The sequence below is a fragment of the Pelodiscus sinensis genome, chromosome 32 (genome assembly GCF_052426305.1).
Source record: "Pelodiscus sinensis isolate ZL-2025 chromosome 32, ASM5242630v1, whole genome shotgun sequence".
Lineage (NCBI taxonomy): Eukaryota > Metazoa > Chordata > Testudines > Trionychidae > Pelodiscus > Pelodiscus sinensis.
This window is the reverse complement of record NC_143083.1, coordinates 10,654,266-10,678,034: the sequence shown is the minus strand read 5'-3', so window position 1 is coordinate 10,678,034 and position 23,769 is coordinate 10,654,266. Positions and strand designations below refer to the sequence as shown.

At 45.7% G+C, this 23,769-nt stretch overlaps 1 protein-coding gene across 6 annotated transcripts in view; it reads right to left on the bottom strand.

Moving 5' to 3' along the window:
• The window catches only part of MYO9B (myosin IXB), an 88,200-nt gene that overhangs the window by 3,674 nt on the left and 60,757 nt on the right, over positions 1–23,769 (bottom strand). For all 6 annotated transcript variants that reach the window (XM_089774921.1, XM_075902962.2, XM_075902964.2 and 3 more), the window contains 18 exons: positions 23,647–23,769; positions 22,931–23,080; positions 22,675–22,841; positions 21,018–21,977; positions 20,258–20,324; positions 19,410–19,540; positions 18,614–18,771; positions 17,332–17,510; positions 15,323–15,421; positions 14,611–14,787; positions 13,314–13,355; positions 10,296–10,407; positions 9,264–9,337; positions 8,180–8,372; positions 7,721–7,849; positions 7,030–7,135; positions 4,659–4,790; positions 3,048–3,171 (listed from right to left, as the gene is read on the bottom strand). In XM_089774921.1, coding sequence (XP_089631047.1) covers positions 3,048–3,171; positions 4,659–4,790; positions 7,030–7,135; positions 7,721–7,849; positions 8,180–8,372; positions 9,264–9,337; positions 10,296–10,407; positions 13,314–13,355; positions 14,611–14,787; positions 15,323–15,421; positions 17,332–17,510; positions 18,614–18,771; positions 19,410–19,540; positions 20,258–20,324; positions 21,018–21,977; positions 22,675–22,841; positions 22,931–23,080; positions 23,647–23,769 — 3,123 coding nt within the window. The remainder of the gene's footprint in view (positions 1–3,047; positions 3,172–4,658; positions 4,791–7,029; positions 7,136–7,720; positions 7,850–8,179; positions 8,373–9,263; positions 9,338–10,295; positions 10,408–13,313; positions 13,356–14,610; positions 14,788–15,322; positions 15,422–17,331; positions 17,511–18,613; positions 18,772–19,409; positions 19,541–20,257; positions 20,325–21,017; positions 21,978–22,674; positions 22,842–22,930; positions 23,081–23,646) is intronic.

Genomic DNA, 23,769 nt, shown 5'->3' with positions numbered 1-23,769 from the left:
GATCTGCCTTAAATTTTTTTTTTTTAAATCAGTGGCATGATAAGGCCAAAGAATTCTGAAGAAATCTCAGTGCAAGTTCTGTTCAGCACGAACAGCCTTTGTTTGTCCAGTTAAGATTGCAACTCCTTTGGGGGAAGGGTGCTCACTTGTCTGACATTGATGGGATCTCTTGTAAAGCACTCTAGGGCTACGTCTACACTACAAAGTTTTTGCGCAAAAACTCACGGAGCATTCACACTTCAAGCACGTTTTTGCACAAGAAAATCTAGTCAATTGACAGAACAGAGGGCTTTTTGCGGTGTAGGTATACCTCCTTCTACGAGGCATAACTCCTTTTCGGGCTGCAGCTCTTGGGCAAAAAGGTACGTGTGGACGCTCCATAGGGGTTTCTTGTGCAAAAAGAGCCAATCCGAAAAAGCAGAGGTGCTCTGAAGGCTATTCTGTGAATGGCCATCAGAGCTTTCTTGTGCAAGCTGACATACTGCATGGATGCTCGCTTGTGCAAAAGATTAACTGATGCGCTTTGAGGTGTGGATGCGCTTTTGCAAAAGACTTTTTGTGCCAAAACCCTGCAGTGTAGACATAGCCTACGTGTAGACAGTGACGTGTCAGCTTCTGACATGGGCTGACAACTCCCAGTTCTACATGTAGAACAGGGCACTTACTGTGAAATTAACTCTAGTTCACTCATGCTTCTACCTCTGGCCCCCAGACATGTTCTCAAAGAGCTTTTCTTTTTGCATTTTGAATGAGTCAGTTTTGGGGCACTACTTCCATGCAAGTAACTAGAGTCAGGGTTTCTGGAGCATTTCCATGATACCCATTTTCAGTCCCTCAAAGTTTTGTAAAACTCCCCCCCCCCCCCCCCCCGCCTTCTGGGCTGAAATTTTTCCAGGCTCAGTTCCTGCTTAAAGCGAGTTTTGGCTTTTTGACATCCTCCCCGGCCAAAATTATTCAGCCATTTGACAGGCAGCAGGGCATGAATTCACTTTTGGCAATTATAAAAAGCCACATTAGCGCCAAAAAAGGAGAGAAAATCCTCCATTAAGTAAGTGTTCTGGTGACACCCCATTTTGATTATGCCACATGTGACTTTTTTTCATATGGGCAGTACTGTGGGTAGCCGTTACGACGCTGACACCAATCCCAGTGCTGGCAGCCTGTATGGTACGTACACTCAAAGCTACACTCATCTCTTGAGTCTCGGGTCCCAACCAGGATCTCATTAGTCTGCTCTTTCTGAACTGTCTCCCCAGCTGAGAGTGAACACTGGGAGCAGGAGCCAGCAGTTGCAGGCCCACCTCTTCCATGCCAGGGTCTTTATTCTCTGAATTCCACCTTTTCTTAGGAAAGCCTCACATCCCTCCTTTTGCCAGGGGGCTGGAACAATGTGTACGTGCTGAGAGTCACTGAACCAAACTGTAAACCCTGTTATGTAATGGAAACCACCTCAAGCCAGGGGGGGCTGCAGAATCCCTATTTCCAGCACCAAATACCATCGCCCCTGCTTGACACAAGCGGTAACCGAGTCCCAGGGAGGTGACATGACCTGCTCAAAGACACACAGGGACGTTTTCGGTTTGCAAAGCTAGATACCGAATCCAGATCTTGGAATGGGTGACTCGTGTTTTATACCAAACCACCATGCCCCAGAGAAAAGATATCAGCTCTTTGTACTATGCACAAATATCTACATAACTTGTGATTGCTCCCACCCTAAACACTAGGTTTTTTTGATCACAGTCCCTGCCATTGCAGAGCTGGGCTGTCAGGTGATTCTGGCACACAGTAGCTGAGCTTTTCACAGAAGTACCAGAGCCTGAAGTGAGAGCAGGTTCTGAACAAGCGAACCACCATAGCTACTGGAACCAAGGGATCCCCTGGAGGTGACTAGGCACCGAACAGGCATAATCGCCTCACAATCCTTCTTACAGAGTCACCAGGCCAGTGCCCGGATGCTCTCTGTACGAGGGATGTAATCATGTAGTTGGTTAACCGATAAGCGAAAGCTTATCGGTTAATGCTATAGACCACACCATTTCCCCCCCATGCACCTGCCAGTAAATTTTTTAGCAGGGTGGCCAGCAGCCCAGCTCAGTCCTGGCTCCCACCGGGAACAGGACCTACCCCTGCTATGGCAATGCATTTCAAGAGCGTTAGGAGCCAGGCAGGCAGGCAGCCCGGTTCAGTTCTGTCTTGTGCCAGGTCCAGGAGCTCAGCCCTTCCCCTAGACAGTGGCTGCTGCCATCCTGTGCTGCTGCACCTCTGTATCAGAAGCAGCAGCACAGGGTGACAGGCAGCTGGTCCATGAGGGGAGCTGGTTTTTAAACTGGCTCCCCTTGTGGGCTAGCTCCCGCCTGGCACCCCACGCTGCTGCTTCTGATACAGAGGCAGCAGCATAGCGTGGCAGGGGGCTCCTCAGGAGTGGGGCTGGAGCACACTGGCTGCTGGCCCTACTCCCAGGGACTATAGAATAGTCGACTAATAAGAATTCATGAGGTTAATTGACTATTCAATTAACCAATATTTAACATCCCTACTCTGTACTTACATCATTCAGCAATGCTCCCTCCTCAGCACACTAAGCTCATTCAAACTCAGACTTCCACAACGCAGAGGTCTAGTTCCCAGTGCAACACTAGGCTGGGCCAGCTCCCTTTTCATTGTAATTCAGGGTCAGTAACCAGTACTTGGTCTTTGACAAGCTGAGCAGGCTGGAAGGGTGAGGCTACAGTGGGTTTCCCCCACTCCTAGGAATCTGCTAGACTAGCGTTTCTTAAACTGTGTTCCGCAGCACACCGGTGTGCCATGGAGAACAGAATTCAAAATGGCCGCTCTTAAAGGGGAGGCACCCCCTTTTTTTTTTGCTCAATAACTCCTCCCTGCCACCCAACCCTTACACCCCCCCCCCCATCCTTTTTTTTTTTTTTTGGCTCAACCAAAAATCCTTGGTGTTCCTCATAAAAAAATTATTGTTTGGTGTTCCTCCGTCTTAAAAAGTTTAAGAAACATTGTGCTAGACAGCCCTTTTGGGATGCGGCACTTACCATGTTCTGCCGGAGCAAAGAAAGTCGACGGAAAGCAATGCTCTCAGCTACTTCCAGCTGGTTAATTTCATCCATTTTTAACTTATATTTTCTCATCTGCTCCTTTATTAGCATTTCCACGCACCTGTTCAAAAGTGCAAGAGTTTGATCAGCAACCTGCTACCTGAATACCCACATATGCTTGTGTACAACCATGAGGATGGGATGTATCACCAACACACAGAGAGATCTTCAGCACACTGCCAGTGAATACACCTAGCTCAGGGATTTTCTACACGGGTGTAGATGGCCCCCTCTCAAACCAAAGTCTCCAGTGGCACTTTCTTTAGAGGATAGTGCTGGATGAGCGCAGGATGAAGGGTCTACACAGACAAGCAGGACTGGATGCAACCAAAAGCAGTGCTACAGATGATGCATGTTCTTACTCAGATAACCAGAACTTCGCACACTGTGTCTCCATGCAACAAAGGTAAGTGATCAAGCATCACCCACACTGCTAACTGTTTCTATTTCCTCTACCTGCTGTCCTCTCCCTGCTCCGGCACAGACACTGGTGGGCATAGAACGTTCCCGCAACTGCCCTTCTCCACTTTTCCAGCCCCACAGGAAGAGCAAACTGAATCAGAAGTTGGAAAAGAGCCACCGCTTTATTAGGTTTCAAACACGTCTTCCATTTCTGCTCTGGCCCTTTATTAAAAATGACAGAGGCATATTTGCGGCCAGCAATAGAGCACAGGTGGGGATAAGCACAGAGAGCTAGAGAAACTGAGGAGCTAGCGATTAGCACAAAGAGGATATGGGCACAACTCTTAAATCAAGGAGACAGGATCAGAGGGCAAGGCTGAAGGGCTCCCAAGTAAGCAAGTGAAAGTGTTTAATTTCTGTGCCCTCTCCATGTAAGTAATGGTTCTCAGTACCACTACAGGACTGCTGTTCATACATGAATGTGCTACTATTCGGCCCAATTGTGATTTTTATTTTACACAAATAGATTTCTACCATCATGTGGCGCATATCTCCCACTGTCTACCCAAACCCTGCTTTCAAAACAAATAAAGGAATCAAATGCATAACATTTTCTATCCATTTGAATTCAGAACTGTTAAGACTCTTAATTATTAATAAAACTACAGGAAGGCCCTAAATACCTTGGGTCTGTTATACCAAGGCCACAGAAATCAGAAGCAGAGCCAAGATTAGAACTCAGGACCTGCTAACTTCTAACTCTGCACTCAGTGCTCCAGCCTATTCCACAAACCAGGGCTCAAACAAATATTACAGCCGGTCCCCGATTTACAAACAGGTTATGTATCTCGTAATTCGATTTGTTCGTAAGTTGGGAATACGTGCTTTTAAATATGGCCGTGCTGTTCATAAATGCGGATGGTGCGTTCGTAAGTCGGGGACAGGCTGTAATGGGGCTAATGGGAGGTTGGTTGTAAGGCAATGCATTCGTAACTCGGGGACCGGCTGTACATTGGATATTTCTAACATGGATCAAACTGCAAGAGCTAGACAAGGCGCACATGACAGCACCAGAGACACGCCTTGGCTGGAAGAACAATTTCACCCCAAGCAGACTTCTGTAGCAAACCGAATGCTGACACTTACACGGTTGTCTTTGAGACGTCCTTCATGCTGGTCAGTGGGTCAGAATTATCAGGGCAGCGCAGGAGACACGGAGCAAAGACAATGGCCAGAGCATTGGGTGACATGCGGTTGATGTCTTCTACTAAAGCCACTCTGAAAGTCAACATTTGGAACAACAGGAACATTTCTTAGTCAACTCTTAGAAAACAAACAATCCGATCAGACTTTGCTAGCATCTCAGCAGGCAGCCCTAGGGGAGGCTTGAGTGTGAGAGGGTTAGGAAAACTTTTTTTTAAAAGAAGTGAATTTAACCTCTTGTTGCATGAAAAAGAACATGAATCCACACAGATGGAAGTAGCCCAGATGGGCCTTGACCAGCCACTCTTTGCCATCTCTTGTGAGTCAGGTTATCACTCTATTTTCAGGTTTCTACTTAGGGCCTCACCTGAAGGCAGATCCCTTCCACTAGAACAGTGGATCCCGATCTTTTTGATACTGGGGACCAGTAAACCCATTCACAAGCTTTTGGAGGACTGGTAACACTTATTTGCATATTCATTAAGCAAATGATGAATATGCAAATAAATCATGTCGCTGGCCCTACTTGTCTGGTGGGTTGTTCCGCCCCCTCCGCTCCTGGTCCCAATCCCTTCCGCTTTATCGGCCGGTGCCAGGCGATCTGCGTCAGTGCGTGTGGTGCCTGGCCTTCTCCCTGTGTCTGAGCGCCCACTGGATCCAGCCCCGCTGCCAGGGAGCATGCCTGGCAGAGACACCGTGGCAGTGGGCTCTCTCCCAAGAGGGCCACGCTGCCGCTCTCAGCAGTGCGGGGTGCTGCTACCCCACCACACAAATTAAGAGGATCCTCTCTGAGCTAACACTGCTTGGCTCACCTGATACAATTAGATCAGTTGGCAGGAAAGAGGGGAAACAAAGAGAGATCAGAGAATCACAGAACTGGGAAGGACCTCTAGAGATCATCAAGTCCAGTCCCCTGTCCTCACGGCAGGACCAAGCACCATCTAGACCAGGGCTACTCAACTTTGGAAGCCCCGGGGGCCACAATGATACTCCCAGCACATGCCAAGGGCTGCAACTTAAGTGTAGTTGCATATACATGCAAATATATGCAAATAGCTTCTTTTACACTGACAGGCATGAATACAAAGATTAAGCCTTAAGCTGTGGCGCTGGACCCAAACGTGGCCAGTGAGAGCCAGTTAGCACCTCTCAGGTTCTGCCCACAAGGCTAAGCAGCCAGCACTTCCCACAATCCCCCGGTGCTCCTAGTACCTCCTCCCCTGGGGCTAGAAATGCTGACACCCTGTACCCTACTGTTCCAGCTAGCCCGTCCGCTTGTGTCTTTCAATGCTCACCCCGCCTGGGAGATGCCTAGCTGTTGTGGAGCGTGTTCCCAGTGGAGGCCATGTACATTGCTGACCCGCAGGCCACGTGTTGAGCCCTGCATAAACCCAAACGGCACTGAGGGCCGCAAACAAACAAGCCATGAGCCACATGCGACCCATAGACTGCGTGTTGAGTAGCCATGATCTAGACCATCCCTGACAGGGGTGTGTCTAACCTGCTCTTAAAAATTTCCAGTGATGGAGATTCCACAACCTCCCTCGGCAATTTATCCCAGTGCTGAACCCCCGTGACAGGAAATTATTCCTGATGTCCAACCTAAACCGCCCTTGCTGCAATTTAAATCCGTTGCTGCTTGTCCTATAATCAGAGGTTAAGGAGAATATTTTTCCCCCTCCCCTTCATTAATAACCTATTAAATACAAGAAAGCTGTTATGTCCCCCTCTGTCTTCTCTTTTGCAGACTAAACAAACCACATTCTTTCAGTCCTCCCTCATAGGTGATGTTTTCTAGACTTTTAATAATTTTTGTGGCTCTTTGGATTTTCTCCAATTTGTCCACATTTTTCCTGAAATGTGGCACCCAGAACTGGACACAGAACTCTAGTTGAGGCCTAATCAACACAAAGTAGAGCAGGAGAATGACTTTTCATGTCTTACTTACAACACTCTTGCTAATGCCTCCCAGAATAGCATTTGCTATTTTTGAAACAGTATCACACTGTTGACTCTTATTTAGCTTGTGGTCCACTATGACCCCTAGATTCCTTTCTGCAGTGTTCCTTCCTAGGTGGTCATTTCCTAGGTGCCAACCCTAAATTCTCACCCTTGTAATGTCAACGCAGTGAAATCCCCACTTAGATCCCAACAAGGGTTGGGCTGTCAGAAAGCTTCCATAACAAATTCAAAATTCCACACGTTGAATAGACTTATTTCTGGGTTACGCGGCTTTAACAGTAATTTGAAAGCAACAGCAGAGGGAGAATGGACCCAGCACAGATAAAATCCAAAGGAAAGGAGAGACCATTACTTGACAAGATGAAAGATGAGTCGCTCCAGGGTGTTGTGATTGGCTTGTGGAAGTTGTTCAAGGACAGTGTAAATGGCAACAAGTTGCTCCTGCTTTTCGGGTAGCTCTGCACAAGAAACAATAAGCACAAGATCTCAAGATACTCAGGAGCTCACAGCAGTTCAAAAGCACCAGTCAATTAACACCTGGACATCTGAATGCTCTTAGAGAGGTTTGGGGACCTTAAGCTAAAGCCACCTCCGAACTTATATGCCTCTCACGAGGCTCAATACTTCAGAAGCCAGGGCTGTCACTTCATTACAGTAAGACACAACAGCACACAGCAGACCGGGTTGGTTTCCCACTTTTCACACGCTCGTAATAGCATGGTAAGGACAGAGTGACAAATGCAAGGAATAACAGACTCCATCCAGGCTGTTCACATTTTTTGCACTGAATGCTCCAACTTGTTTTCCCCCCAAGAAAGGACAGTGTCCTTACAGATGCTGCTGTTCTGAAAAATGAGGTAAGAACCCTGATATCAGAAAACCCCAAAATTTTTGTTGCCTAGAACAAATTTTAGAGTAACAGCTGGAGAAATGACTAAAAAGAGGCCATATCACAAACGCAATTAGTGCCGGGGCACTAAACCGTTCTTCAAGATAGAGGACAAACACACATGCCTGTTGCTCTACAAATCGAGAAAACCCACCTACTGCTCGGAGAAAGTCGCTGTACTGTGCAAAAGTCATGAGTGGGTCGGGTAGCTCCCGTAGCCATTGCTTCAGGATGCCAGTGATGGTGTGAATGGGATAATTCTCGAGTTTCACTGAATTTGGATCTGAAACGACAGTTACAAGATGTAGCCCATCTGATTCTTTTGATGCAGACAATCCGCTCCCACAGAAGGGGGCCTACAAAGAATTCAAGTAGTCGTGTATTTACTCCCAGGAAGCCCAAGTGGCTACTCAAAATGGGTCCTGAAGATACGTATTTATGAGCATGAAAAGATTAGCAAGCCAATCAGTAACGCAGGCTCCGTACTGCACAAGTTAGTGCAGAGCAGTTTTTCCGGTAAGAAATAGAGTCTTACAGATGCTCTCAGAATAGCTGAGACTGCTGAATTCACTGCTGGGAAGCAGGAAAGGTAGAAAGCATTATTTAGACATACCCGTCTGCAGCAACTGTTTCAACTCCCTCATGCGATTTGCTGACCCCGATTTCCTATAGATTCCTTCAGTGTACAGGCCATGCATCTCCACATACTCAAGCAGTTTCTCCATGACAACGGGGACTGTGTTCTTATCGCTCGTTAAGGAACTCACACACACTCCGAAGTGACGGGGCTCTGCATCTTGGTCATCCTGGAATTGATGTAGTTCAAGAGTCACGCGGATTCCCGTTTCCAGGCTACAAAACCTCATTTCACTTAGGACCTTCTGCTACTTCTAAATGAAAGCTGAATGCTTTATGCCGCATGACAAAGTGGTTTTTTTCCCCTTCCTTGTTGCGTTGTACATGAGCCTTGACTGTTTTGCATGAACATGGTATGTGCCTCAGTTTCCCCGTGTACTGCACCAGTGCTTGGGTGTTGGCGGCGATAAAGGTGTGTAACTTTTGCTGAGACTCCGGAGCAGGTGAGGTGGCTCCAGCTGCTCAGGTTACATCCCTTTGTAACCCGAGAACCAGGAGGGGGAGGCCACTAGGTGACATTTTCCTCAGGAAGTGAGGCAAAGACCCGAAAAAGGGGCAATGGGAGTCTAGGGCATCTGACTCAGTCAGACTTTGCTGTAAGTTCTTGCTTTCTGGGCTAACAAGCTGTGTTCCCGTCCACTAATAAACTTCAGTTTTACCTGCTGGTTTAGGGTCATGGCTGACTATAGAGTGGGGATACAGGATCTCCTGGCTTCCCCAGAGGTCCTGTTCAACTGCACCCACCAAGGGGCAGTGTATGGAATGCTGAACGCTCTAGGGTCAGACCCAGGAAGGCCATCACATAAGAGGCTCCTAGCTCTGGACAGAATACCACCCTACCCTGTCCTGTCTGGCTTCATACAGAGCGTTCCAAAGCATTGAACTAGTGACTCCGTCATGCCATGCATGTTACTTTCGGTCACATGATGCCCGCTGGTGAGAATGGCCCCAGGGCTGTGGCACTGGGCAAGATTTTCAGTTGTTGGTACAATCGGGCCAGCACTGCCTAACAGCTGGTCTAACGCATCCCACACAGGCACGGAGGGCAGGACTTCTCTTACCTTCTTTCCACAGGGCGATGTGCAGCAACTCTGAGTTTTGGACATGCACTTCTTATGGCAAATCAGCTTGCAAACTACAGAGGAGATGGACTGTTACTAACAGATCAAAGCAGACTCAAATGCGAAGTTTCCTATTTCCCCTTTGCTGTTGGCCTTTCTATTGTCGGAAAAAGCTGCGTTCTGGAGTTTTCCCCAAAACACAAATTACCCTGTGCCTGGGAGATGGAAAAAGCTTCTCAGATGTAGGACTGCTCCAGCTGAGACAGGCCACTTCAAGTTACCAAGCGGGCATTTTACCCCATCCTGGAAAGGGATATGCAGTTGCTTTGAGTGAAGTGGCTGGCAGGAATTTTCAGAAGCCTACTTAGCACCTGTGCCAGCCGGCTCACACATGCATCCCCACGGCAACATGTCCTCCCTAGGTATGTAATAGTATAGTCGAGTAATAGATAAGCAAATGCTTATAGGTTAGTGCTATAGACTACACGCATTTCCCCCATTCTCCCAGTACATTTTTCAGCAGGCTGGCCAGCAGCCTGGCTCGGTCCTGCCTTGTGGCGGGTCTGGGACCTACCCCTGCTGCAGCTCTGAATTAAAAGCGTATTAGGAGCTGGGTGGGCAGGAAGCAGCATGGGGTGGCAGGCAGCCCATCCGCAAGGGGAGCTGGCTTTTAAACGGGCTCCCCATGTGGGTCAGCTCCCACCTGGCACCCCATGCTGCTGCCCCTGATACAGAGGAAGCAGCATGGAGTGGCAGGGGGCTCCTCAGGGGCGAGGCTGTAGTGCCTGGGCTACTGGCCCCACCCCGGGGACTACAGAGTAGTCCAGTAACCGATAAGAATTCATGAGGTTACTCGACTCTTGAATTAACCGATATTTAACATGCCTAGTTCTCACTTGCAAGGTCTTAACAGCCCAGCCATCACCCGTTGTAAAGTGCTCTCAGCCCAGACCCCACCCTCAGCAAGGCTAAGTCACAAGGAATCTGCAATTTTAAAAAACTAAGTGGCAAGAATGAGCCATTTCCACTTACTACTGCAAAGACAGGCCTTCTCCATAGGCCAGATGTAGGATGAACACTGTTCACATGACTGCCGGATGCTCACTTGGCAGCTGGTAAACACATGACCATTGCGCTCCTCAATCTGGGTGGGGGGAAGGGAGAAGTTAACGGCTCCCTTTGTTCATTTTCTTTAGCAACAACCTGAGCTGTGGCCCCCCCTTACTTTTCCGTCTCTTGTCCACAGTCACAACTGGACAGCCTTACACCAGAACCCAGACTTCCTGCTACCCCAGTGGCTCTCAACTTTTCAAGACTACTGTACCCTTTGCAGGAGGTAAGGTACCGTACCCCTGGATTTGCCATGGGTACTCCAAGTTTCATCTCACTTAAAAAGTGCTTGCTTACAAATCAGATGCAAGTACGAAATTGCCACAGCACACTATTACTGAAAAATAGCTTTCTAATTTTTACCATATAATTATAAAATCAATCAGTTGGAATACAAATACTATACAGTAGACTTCCAATAATCTGACACCTTTTGGACCTAGGTGGTGCATGGCTTAACAGCTGGCCAGGACACAATCTCCCTTGGTCCTGCCATGGGGCAGGGGACTGGACTCGATGACCTCTCGAGGTCCCTTCCAGTCCTAGTATTCTATGATCCCTCTGCCCTCCCCTTTCCTCTTCGAGTCTCTTCCATGCTGTAACCTGATCCTTCTCCCTCTCCCCTCCCCTCCGCTGAAGCAAAACGCTCTTCTCCATACTGTAACACGATCCCACTCCCCGCCCCCCAACCTTATGCGCCGTCTGGTTACAGCCAGCACGTGTCCCACTCCCTCCCCCTCAACCTTCTGCTCCCTCTGGTTACATCCAACACGCGTGCTGAGCAGCAGGCTTTTTAATCAGCTGGTCAGGAGCACTTGGCATTTTGATGCCAGAGTATCGGGAGTGCCGAACAGCTGGATGCCGGACTATCGGAGTTTTACTGTACTTACATTTCAGGGTACTGTATGTACACAGCAGTATAAACAACTCACTATCTATATGAAATTTTCTTTTGGACTGACTTTGTGTGTCACCTATTGTAAACTGGGCAAATAGCTAGATGAACAGAGGTATCCCCTAGAAGGATTCTGCATATCCCTGGCTGAAAACCATTGCTCTAACCCACAGGTGAGCAATAATTTTCACAGGGGGGGGGAGCCACTTAATGAATTTTGGTACATGGGCATGGGCCAGCTCCAACCCCTGGAAGGGGCGGGGCCTGGGGACTAGTCTTCCCCTAGAGTTGTCTGGGACCGGAGGCTTTGAAGTAAAAATACAGCAAAGGACTCGCAGCTCCCGGCCCCGCCACTACCACGTTGTCTGGAAGCCGTCCGGGGTTGTTGCAGCTATTTAAAAGGCTCGTGGCTCCGGCCCAGGCCAGGGTAGTGCCGCTACCGTGAGCCATTTCAATAGGCCTGCCCTGCTCTAACCCAATAGAATCAGTGTTGGTCCATTTCATAATTTAGACATTCATTAGACAGTGACTTTACCCCAGCCACCCATCTGATGCAGTTCACCCCTCCCCTTTAAACAACAATTTCCTCCTTTCAAAAACCAGGGTGTCCTTAAAAGGTGCCCATGTGAGGGAAGTTGTATGCAATTATGTACACACCGGGCTGCACAAGAAGACAGACCAGTGATTCATCTAATCCAGAAGCCTATGCTAGGACTTTGGCACATGGGATGAATACTCGCGCCGACACCTAATTGCGCAGTTCTGCTTGAACCCCAAAAGCAATCAGCTTATGCTTTGCAAACAGGCATCCACAGCCCTTAATGTATATCCTCCCTGTGGTAGTTATATGAAGTGTTTAATCCTTTATGAATCGCACTAAGATATTTGGCTCAATAACAGCCCATCCCTGCAAACTGCATGGTGTAATTATACACTATTTTAAAATCACGGCCTTGCAGTTTTACAGCATGCTCTTTGCTTGAAGGGAGAGGAATAAACAGAACCCGGTCAGGCTAGAGCATGGGTGGGAAATCTTTTTTTGGGTTGTGGCCCGCTGTCCCACAGAAAAAAAATCAGTTGGGGGCTGCACACAAGTGAGAATGAGAAACAGAAATAAACCCCTCACGGACGTGGCCTTTGACTGAGAAGCAGAAAGACACTTCCCCCATTCCCCTCACACACCAGAGCCTGGAGAGGCCCAGCCTAGATTTTGTGTGCTTCAGCCCTGTGGTGAGGCAGCATGGGGAGGAGGGGCTGGATCACCTGCACAAGGCTGGAGGCGGGGGAAGAGCTTCAAGACTCAGGGGCTGGATCCAAGCAAGCTGAGGGTTGCATCCAGCCCCTGGGCCTTAGATTCCCCACGCTGGGCTAGAGCAATCTCCAAGGACACCTCTGCTTTCCAAAAGAAACAGCCCTGCTCTTTCAAGAATCCTCTCAAATGCTCAAATCATTCTTGACGTACTTCCTTCGACCTTTCATATTTCTTCCATGTAATTTCTGAGGGGAGGGAACTGAATCTATAAAGCGATGAATTGCCATTAATTTTTGATGTGGTATTTTTCTCTATCCTTTAATGCAGCTGCTCCCTTAAGCCCCCAGTACAAATATTTTCATGGAGCCAGCCACAACAATACCTTGAGCTTTGCCCTGAGAGATTACTTGGCATTCAGAGCCCAACAACTAATGGGAGTTTCAATGGTTCCTTCCAGCATGAATTACTCTGAACGTGTCTGGGGGAAGTTAAATCGGTCATCGTGTTTCTAGGGCTGGTCATTCAGCCAAAAAACAATAAGTAAATAATATTTTGTTGGTCTTCGTTTTTAAAATGATTCTGGAAATCCCTAGTACACCATAGGAATCGTTCTGCACGCCTTGCTGCTATGGGAGACAACAGTCCCAAAGCTACAGGATGCAGTGATGACGTTAGTTTGGTATGCAAACCAAGAAGCCCCGTTAGTTTAAGCCGCTTTTTGAGACAGGAGGATCCCGCAGCACCTACTCCACCCTGGCTGGGGATTTCATGCGTTACCATAATAAATACTCACTAGGCGCTCTTGTTTTCGTTTCTTCTTCTGGGCTTTGCTTTGCTGCAATGGAATACACAAAGGTATATTAATCTGTGCACGCCAACGATTTCCTACCCCCTATCTCTCACAATCTGATAGCCCCCCCTCAACCTTTGCGTCATTTGAGGGTTCACACTGCAGCCTACTTCTGCTAACTTAACGCTGCTGGAGAAGGTTCTTCTCAGAGCTCAGACCAGCAGGGGCACAACCTGTGGCCCTGAGACCACCTGCGGCCCATTGGGATTGTGTGTGGGGCTTACAAGACATTTTGTTTACTGTTGTCCATGCACAGGGTTGCCAGATGCTGCTGGTTTCCATCAGTGTAGCTTTCCCCACTACCGGAATTACTAAAGCGACATGAGCGTACAGCAAAGGCTCAAAGCGAGGTGTGCGTTGACTGCACACAACTCTGGCTGTGTGCACCACGCATTCCCTCTGTGTCCAATCAAAGCATTATTAGGGTTCCATCCACACCCTCCGCAGCATTAGCAAAAACTACCTTCTCCTGGAAGACTGTCTTGGTTTCAACCATCCTGCGGCCCACTGAGATGAAGGAAGGCCACTCATGCGGCCCGCTCACTAATCTAGGTTGCCCATTGCTGGCTCAAACCATCTGAATCTGGGGGGGCTGTCACTGCCTAGTGATAAAGCACTGGAATTGTGGAACCCTACCAAGAACTTTGGAGGTTTAGTCAAAATTCTTCCCAGCTTGATCTTAGTATTTCCAGTATCTTGAAAAAAATGCCTAAATATGAGAAGTGCCTTCAAATAAATTGCCAAAAGTTTGTAAGAACCGATTAACACATGCAGGATTAGGGATGAATGTTCCTGTTAACCCTGGTTAAAACATTATATTTAAGCAATTAACCAACTAAAGAGGGGCAGGCTGATCCAGACCCACTGGGCTGCAGTGACCCTCTCCCCCGTCCCCGCAACAGACAGGGGCTGCTCCAACCCGGCTGGAGCAGTCCCTGCCTGCGGGGCTTCCCGCGGGCAAAGGCTGCTCTGGACATCAGAGCACCCCCCGTCCATGGCAGGGCCCCCATGAGTCACCTGCCTGCAGCAAGTGGGGTGCTGCTCCAGTCCAACCAGGTAATGGTTAACCTCTCACATTCCTATGGTGGATTCAGGATTAATAAGTGGAAAAAGTTTCAAAAAAGGACACCTCTGTGGGAAAGTAACACGGGCTCTTTATGAGGACGACTTTAGGGAAAAAACGTGGTTCTAACACCACTTTTTCAATCACCACATGACTAGTGGGAAGGAAGTACTATACCTTGTGCTGCTCTGACTCTTCTCTTCTTGCATATCCTCGGGAAAACTCATCGAGAAGGGACTGGAAGAGATTTAAAACCAGCTTGACGTCTTTCTCTTCTCTCTCTTTCGCCAGATTTACCACTAGGAGCTGATAGTTTTCCATCAGATCTTTATAGCCGACATGGATTTGCCCATTCTGGTGGAAGTAAAGGCATTATTCAAATATGAACAGTGTCATAAAGCACATCATTCTTTTTTTTTTTTTTTCAGCCACGAACTTTAATGCTGAAACGTTGCAGGCTAATTTGTAATGGTCACCCACTGGGTAACTAGTGCAGCAACATGAACAAGCTGACAACAGTATAGTCCAGCTGTCTTTGCTGCAGCACTGTAACCAGTGGCCAGAGAGGTGACGAGAAAGGGAAAGAAAGATCAAGCAAAAGTTTGCAAAATCTAACATTTGTGTCCTAATTTTGTCACTAAAATAAAAAAAGACTGAAATATTAAATCACTTAAAAAACAACAAAATCTGGCAGTACCTTAAAGACTAACAAAATATGCAGATGGTTAAATCACTGTTAGAAATTCCTGCTTAGATGCCAAAAAACTAAGGAGAACACAAACAAGTTAAGCTAGAACATTCATTTTAAATGCTTAACTCCAGCTCTTTGCAAAATCAATTAGTGTGATAGTCACATCCGGTTTTGGAGCTAACAAGGTATATTACTTACAGGAACAGAATACATTGTTTTGATAGTTCCTCGAAACTTTTCTGTGGCTTCAAAAAATAAACATTCAATAGCAGACTTCTGGGAGTTCAAGTCATTTATCTGAAAGGCAACGATACTTGTCACAAACATATTTAAGGAGAGAACATCAGGCTGTACTAAATTTATGCTAACCCTTTTGGATCAGAAATGCCTGAAGCTTCCAATTATCCAAAATGAGATTTCCTGATAACACTAAAGGCATCTGTCACACATGGAAAGATAATACTTGTCAGTCTGCCTCCTTTTCCAATGAATGTACTCCTGTTACCCATACATTCTTGTTAACATCATCTTACTGCCTGTGTAACCCACACACTTAATGTGGTTCACTGGGAGGAAAGCGCTAAAGGATAGAATTCCCGCAGCCACAGTCCTTGGACCACGCACTGCGAGAGATAAGAACAAAGGAGCTTTACCGCCTAAACTGAGAGCCAGTTGGCTTTATGGCTCAAGCTGTGGCGGCTCCTAGACTAAGCTCCAGAGGGCCCAGGTTCAAATCTGCCTGGTGGCAGTTACACCTGCATACAAGAACGAAGGTGACTTGCCATGGAAAGGAAAAGAAACATCTGGACTGTGAAAAAAAATCCAGTTTGTGTTACGTTACTATATCACCTTCCTCCTCCCCTTAAATCATCACTGAAGCTGATGCCTGGGAGGGTAAACTTTTCAATCCCTCACAAGGTGAGCTGGGCACCTCCACTTAGATAGGAGTGGCAACAACATTCATTCAAAACAATCTAACATTTCTACTCAGCACTTGCACTTCTCGCTTTTGTTCAAGATCCCAGTTTCAGATTTACATTTTGAGAAAACCAAGAAAGATCCAGTGGCAAGTTGTGACAAAAGCAACCCTATTTTGAAGGATACAGCTAAGGTCCCAGTTCTGCACCCAGTCTGCTTATGGCAGGGATGTTTAAATTAATTTATTCAAGTAAACGTGTAACTGCTGAATTTTTCAGCAATTATACACAGGGGAAGGGAGCAGTCTGCTTCCTACATGCACCAGTTCCCGCCTGCCCCGACCCAAACAGCTGCCTCTCATACAGAGGCAGCAGTATGGAGGTGGGAAGGAGAGGCGGGTATAGGGGTGCAGGTACATGCAGAGAGCCAGCTTTTAAAATGGCTCCCGTCTGCCCCACACCCATGCTACAGAAATGTATCAAATAAAATAATCCCAGATTCATCCATATAACAGTTCTAAACAGACCTTCCTTGGAAGTCTGGGCATAAAAGCATCTTAAAAGGTGAGAAAATATACAACAAAATAAAAATCATGAAATGCTTCCACTCCAATTTACCTCAGAGGGGTAGCCATGTTAGTCTGTAATTAAAAATCTTTAAAAACTACAATGGTCCTTGTGGAAGCCATTTCATATTTAGCTAGAAGCCATTTCGTGTAACAGAAGCCATTTAAGTTTCTTGCTTCTGCATGTACACTAGAGAGTGAACTCTCCTTCACTGATGTGAGAAAGGCCAGAAGGATGAGCTACTGGAATATGTTAATTGTGCTGTTTTGAGCTGGAGCTCTCACTCCCGGATACCTGTTTCTTCTTCCTGATAACAGTCTTCTCTTTTGAGTTTAATTGATGATTTCTGTAAATGGATGTCCTGACATCAGACTTGTTTGGTTAAGAGTATAAAATACTAGGATTGATTTGTATTGGACAGCCTAACTGGGCCCGGTTCTGCCGGGGTCACGTTTGGCTCACTGAGCGCCTTATTGATAAATAAAGCTGTTTGTTAGCCGCCTAAACACTGAGAAATCTTTTGCTTCGACAGTCCTGTAGCACCTTAGGGACTAACAAAAATATATAAATAGTATCCTGAATTTTCGTGGCACCACCCACTTCTTCAGATGACAAATATTTATATTAGCTGACAAAAAATAAAAATGGAGTGAGTCGCACCCATATCAGATAATTGGTCCTCCACTAGAGATTTGCCTTGCACTCTATTTCACTGTATCTCACCTTGTTCAGAAGGAACTCATCGAGGTATTTCAGCTCATTGGCATTTGTAATCTCACGGAACACAGATGCTGGCCACTTTTCAGACACTTTGGAAATCTTGCTGATTTTAATAGTGCGGTTTCTTTTCCCTTTGCTAGTTTCTTTCACATGTCGCTCTCCTGCCTGTGGGCGACTCGGGGCTGGGAAAAATAATCAGAATATATTCTAGGCAGGAAGATAGAATTTTGCAATTTTCCTTCCCTCCGCTTCCTTGTGCTGCACAGTGTAAAGCATAGCGCCAACAACATGAAAAGGGTCACAACTGTATTTTATAATCATAGCAGTTGCTTTTAAAGAATTCATTTCATAGCCATGTCCAGTAAACACAAGGCTGAGTCCAAATCCATATCACAAGAAATATGGAAAGTAAACAGATGTTCTGCACAAACTTTTAGGATAAGGTACAATTTTTAAAGCACTCTGGAAATGAAGTTTCTGGAGATGTTTCTTTAGATTCCAAGATGAGACTTGGACAAGATTCTAGCCTGGCAGAGTTACCTTTGTAATCAACATCAAATTTGGGCCTTTATTACTATTAAAATGACAAAGAAACCACTCCTAGACAGAAGTTTCTAATGCCATTCTGGACATGTCCAATTGCATCTTATGGGAATGTCTGTGAAGAATATACTGATGAAATATCCATCCAGAGTGAGTTTTAGATATATCCATCTTCAGATCTTAAAATATACAAATTTTATTCACTATTCTAAATAAACACACTTTGCATTTGGATATGACAACCACACTTAAAGCCAGAATTACTGTTTCCATATTTATAACTTTGGTGAGAAAATCTAGCCAATATTACCATTAAGACTAAGATCATGCACGAGAAGAACCCTCTAGGACAAGCTCTCTCTGCAACTCTGCAGAGATTACTTCCTTTTTGCATAGGAACATACACCTTATTTAGTAAACTTCGAAGGCGTCTTCAAAAACATTGCCTCAATGGGAAGCCAAACAGAATCTAAATTTTTGCTTTGGTCAGATATAATTTGATGGTTTTGAAAAACAACGATAACTTTGATCACAGAACATTTCTAATAGTCGCAGAATCTTAATTTCACTGTACACACGAGGGTAAGTGCCATCCTTCGGCACCACTGGTAAATGGAAAAGGACAAGTTTAAAGCTGTTCATTGTGGCTCTGATGCTGTGGAGGTTCTACATTCAATACCCCCTTTTTTAAAATTTCAATTGCTTGCACATTCTTGGCTGAACTAGAGCCAAGTCAACTCACCTTCTGATAATTTTTGTGACTCCACTGCTTCTGTAAACAGAATACATGATAGAAGAGCGAGATTTTCTCCTTCCTCCATTACATCAGGACTCTCTTTAGCGTATTTCTTCTCTGGTTTCTTTCCCAGCAGCCGGCGTAGAGGACTTTTATATGTGGATCTGAAGGTAAAAGCAAGTTACATGTTCCTTTTACAGGACTGTAATGGAAGCTTGTTTAATATAAACACAGGCTGGATTTAAGAGAAAGGTCAAACATTAAATAAGTTATAGATGTATTCATAGAACCAAAAGGAACCTCAAGAGGCCATCAAGTCCAGTCCCCTGCACTCATGGCAGGACCAAGAACAATCTAGACCATCCCTGACAGATGTTTGTCTAACCTGCTCTTAAATGTCTCCAATGATGGAGATTCCACAACCTCCCTAGGCAATTTATTCCAGTGCTTAACTACCCTGGACGTTAGGAAGATTTTCCTTATGTCCAGCTTAAACCTTCCTCGCTGCAATTTAAGTCCATTGCTTCTTGTTCGATCCTCTGAGGTTAGAGAGGATAGATTATTATCCCAAAAATCTAGTGCTAGACCAAATCTCCAATGAATGCACAAACAACACAATTCAGGTCTGGCATGAACACAGTCTTGCCAATTGGCTGAAAAAACATTTTTCCTCATCCCATAACACTACAAACACACAGAGATATGTGCAATACTTGGGCATAAAAGGGTATGCTATGGAAAGAGCCCATTCCTTGGTTCATTTGGCTGAAATCAATCCCATAGACACACAGAGAACACATACTTGACATCGATTGTCTGGCTAGGTGTCTGCGTTGAGACACCCAAATCCAAGGGCGATAACGGTTCACTGGACTTCTTTTGCACAATCTGTTTCTTGTTCGTCTTCTCCACCTCCACTGTTTCTAGCGATGGCTGCAAAATATTAAAGAAACAGAACAATCTTTAAAATCCAGTCCATGAAGAAAGTGCTAGTTCACGTCTTTGAAATTTATGTTAAGAAATCTACCAGGTTCTGTTTTTGTACAACATTCGAAAGAATCCGCTTCACTCAGTTTGTAGATACTTCATTTGGTGAGCTGATGCCCTATTAATATAATGCCTCATTTCGGAGTTCATTTGTGACAGTATATAAAATGCAATGCACAAATTGCCACATAGTTGGCAAATGGAACCTTTAATATATTACATGAACCTTTAGGTCAAGGGTGGGCAATAATTTTAGAAGGGGGGGAGGACCGCACATCACAAATTTTTGAAGTGGCCCCAGGCTGCCCCAGAAGGGGCGGGGCCTCAGGTGGAAGAAGCGGAGCCAGGACACTTCGATGCTCCCCTGCCCACAGACTCTGATTGGCACAGGGCAGGGGAGCATGTGAAGTCTTTGGCCCCCTGCCTCCTAGAGAGAACTGCCTGCGGAGGGAGGAGACTGAGCACTCCCCCATCCCCAGGTCTTGATTGGTCTGTGGGCCGGAGGCTCACTTGCCCCACCCCTGTTTTAAGTCAACCTTTGGCTTGATTTAACTTCCATTTATAGTATACACAACAGTTCAAATATACACAAAATCCTATGCTTCACACTCCTGTTAAGGCAATTAAGGCAAATAGAAACACACTTCTGAAGAAGGCGAATACCTGAATCATGGCGACAGACTGAGCAAGGTTAGCGATGTCATCCAGAGAAGAAGCGGTCCCCTTCTTTCTGTAAGATTACAAGAGTATTATTCTGCATTGAAAAAAACAGATTTTCTGTTTTAAGACTCAAAGTTCATATTGTCATATAGTTTGGGACAAATTATCTTACTTCCCATAAAATAGTTAAAACCTATACTCAGAAATCCTTCAGATTTAAACTGTTTGGGGTTTAAATCAAAAACAAAAACAAAACTCCCGTGTTGATTTTTAACGTGTGTAGGAGAATTTTAATGGACACATATTACTGTACTCCGCCATTCTTCCAATATGTTTGAATTTAAAAATAAAACGTTCTTTTCTTTAAATTTTGTCTACTATAAACGAGGAGAAAATGCTGGGGGAGCCAAAGAAACTGGCCATTTTCAAGCAACATTTTATCAGGTGGCATAGCAAACGACGTTCTTTGAGATACGCAGACAGTAGGTAAGGCCTGGTCCTCAGTTTCAAGGGAGCATAAGAAGGTTTTACACACACAGACCTTAAATCCTGGACTATAAGGCCCTGACCCCTACAATCAGGATCAGGGCCTGACAATCCAAGAATTTTTAAGCACACACAGAATCTCTTTAGCCCAGGCTAGGACAGGTGCACAGTCTGCCACAAAAATATTTAAAATAAAGGCTCAGGGTATTGATAATGTATTTCTCTAAAGCGGCTACTGACTACAGAATCATCAAACCATTGGAAAAGCTGCTCTTACTCTAGTAAGGTCTGAAGAGATTGATCAGACCGGTTTCTTTCATCCAAAGACTGGCTCAGCATATCATTCTGATTAGCCTCTGACTGTCTCTTTCCTTTCCATTTCTCCCGCTTGTCCCTCAGTTTGTCCGGGTCATCCAGATACCTCTGGATCTGGAAAGCGGTGGGGCTGTCCAGATCTTTGTCCACCTTGGTGATTCGGTGTTTATTTTTATCTTTGTAATGCTCATCTGCGCTTTGAAAGCTTCTGGTGGCAGAAAGATTATTTTTAATGTTCAGCGCAAGGTCGGATGGCCTTTGAGAACAGGTAAAGCTCTGACTGACTTTTAATTGCTTCTTTTGGTTCTCTTCAATGTTCAGTTTATCAATGTCCTTATCATCTACTATTTCCTGTTTGGTTTCATTTGACTGATTGGGAAAGGAAACACTGTCAGGTGTTTCATTTGGGACCTGCGTGTCTGAAATGGTTTTGTTTTCTTCTACTGGGATTCTCTCTTCCTCTGTACTTTTTGGAAGGACTGTGTCTTCGGCAGTGAACTTGTTTGGCTCTTGGACTGTCTCTGGAACCTCTTCAGCAGAAGATTCTTCTTCATGACATACGAAAGCCGGCTCCTCTAGGGGAAACAGGATGTGCTTATTCTGTAAATTATTATGTTCCAGACCCCTTTGCCGGCGAGATTCCCGTTTCTCCCGACTGCTTGTGACTTTCTCCTGGCCATCTGCTATGCTCTTCGGAGAAAAAATGGCCTTTTCAGTAGCTTGGTTCCGGTTTTCATCTTGAGCATTCTGAGATTGAGCTACTCCAGCTGCCATCTGTTCAGCATCTTGATCTGGCTGCATTTCATGTATAATAGCCAACTGCTCCAATGCCAGTTCACTGCCATCTTCATGGCTCGTACGATCCTCTTCCTCTTGAGCTTGTTGCATTTCCTGTTGCTTTTCCGCAATCATTTGTTGAAATCTAGATTTAAACACATTAAAGACAGGGTGGGTAAAGGCTTAACCCAGAAGCGGGCAAGAAGCATGGCTGTGGGTTAAACAGGGCTCACAGAGTACAATTCGCAGGTACACGTCAGCCTTGCTATGAGTCCAGAATACGTTCCAAAAAATGTGGACGTACAGTGAAACAACTTAAAGCCAGGAATTTTTTTCCCCATGGTCGACTTTCATTTGCACAAATTGGGGGAGGTTTTTTTTGTGCAACTTCATAGTGGGGAACGGGAAGACTTATAACGCCTCCGTTCCTACAAGAGTCAATGACTATAGTGCGGAATGGATGTGTACCATCCTACTGATAGCAGGGGCGACTGATAGCAGGGATGCCCTGTATCCTCAATTTTGAAGTCTCAGCATGGCTGCTCGGGGCCTCCGTACGCTGTGGCTGTACAGTAACGATACTGTACTCCAGTCAAGCTGCCATGGTAGCCTGCTTGGGGGCACTGGTTTAACCCAAATACGAGGTACCTGGGCTGTCATCCCCAGTTTAAATCTGCCGCGTGCAGTTTTTACTTTTCTTTCTTAAGAGACACTGATCAGATTAAGAGCCAATGGACCAGAATGAAGAATTAATTTGGGCAACCACAGCAAACTAGCTCTGAAACAGCCTGGGCAGTCTCTGAATTTAGGCCTGATTGAACCATAGCACTCCTCTCCTTTACCTCTTGCGCTGTAGGTACCCCCGGACAAAAGCCTGCACAAGGGAAATTCTCTTCCTCCGCTGATGGTAGGATTCTCTCTCCTTATATCCTCGCCATGCTGACTGAATGTAAATGGCAGCCTTAGTCCTCTCCGAAGCCCTCCTACTTTGGTACGAACGCCAACAAGTCTAAGAGCAAAATTTCTCTGGTCAGAGACAGTCACAGCCATGTTTCCAGTGGAGATTAGCAGCTCTCCCTAAAATCAAGTCGCACCTACCTGAAGGGTAATGGCTGCCTGCCGCATTCTGAGAAAGTGTCTCCTTTCCAAAACCATCCGGATCCAGCTCTGAAGGAGAACAATCTTCCTAATCACTTCTTTATGTAGTGTGTCCTGCAGCACCTGTCGTTCTGCCTCCTTCATGAACACCTGGCCAGTAAAACAAGAAGGTCACAGGAGCATTAGTCAGTACGAGACTGAGCCGTCTCTTAGAAGGATACATCCCAGGGATACTACACTTTAAATTGAGCATAGTTAGCCACAGTTTTGTCTCACATAGGCCTGGGAATCTGCTTCACCTGTAAATCCCAATTTCATGAATTCTCTCTCCCAAAAGTCTACTTTAAGTTCTGTTTTGTTAACTAAATCCTCACGTTCAGACTCCAATGCACACTTCTCTTAAGGCAGCAAAAATCTCTTTCTAAATGTAAGCACTGACCTTTGCAATAAAAGCCCAGTGGTATCCTCTGTTTGCCAAGCCAATGTCTTTATAGCATAAAGACGTCACAAGTGTAACAAGTACAATATGCTGCCCTTAGCTGTTTTAATCTACAAACAACTGAAAGATTCTGGAGAATATAAGAGCCAAACTTTTTAAATGGTTTGTTTTCCTATCAAGAAAAGTTCAAATATATGTTGGGATTCCCCAGCAAGATGTGCAGACTAATCACATTAGCATTTCTTTCAGGGCCTGAGGTGGAAGACATTTCACAGACCTTGGTCTTCCCTATTTGGTAGTTGTTTTTGTCCAGTTTCAGTTTATTCAGGTAAGCAGAGATCTCCTCCTTCGAGGATTTGGCATGTTGGGGTAGTAACACTTGAAACTGGTCTAGGAACTC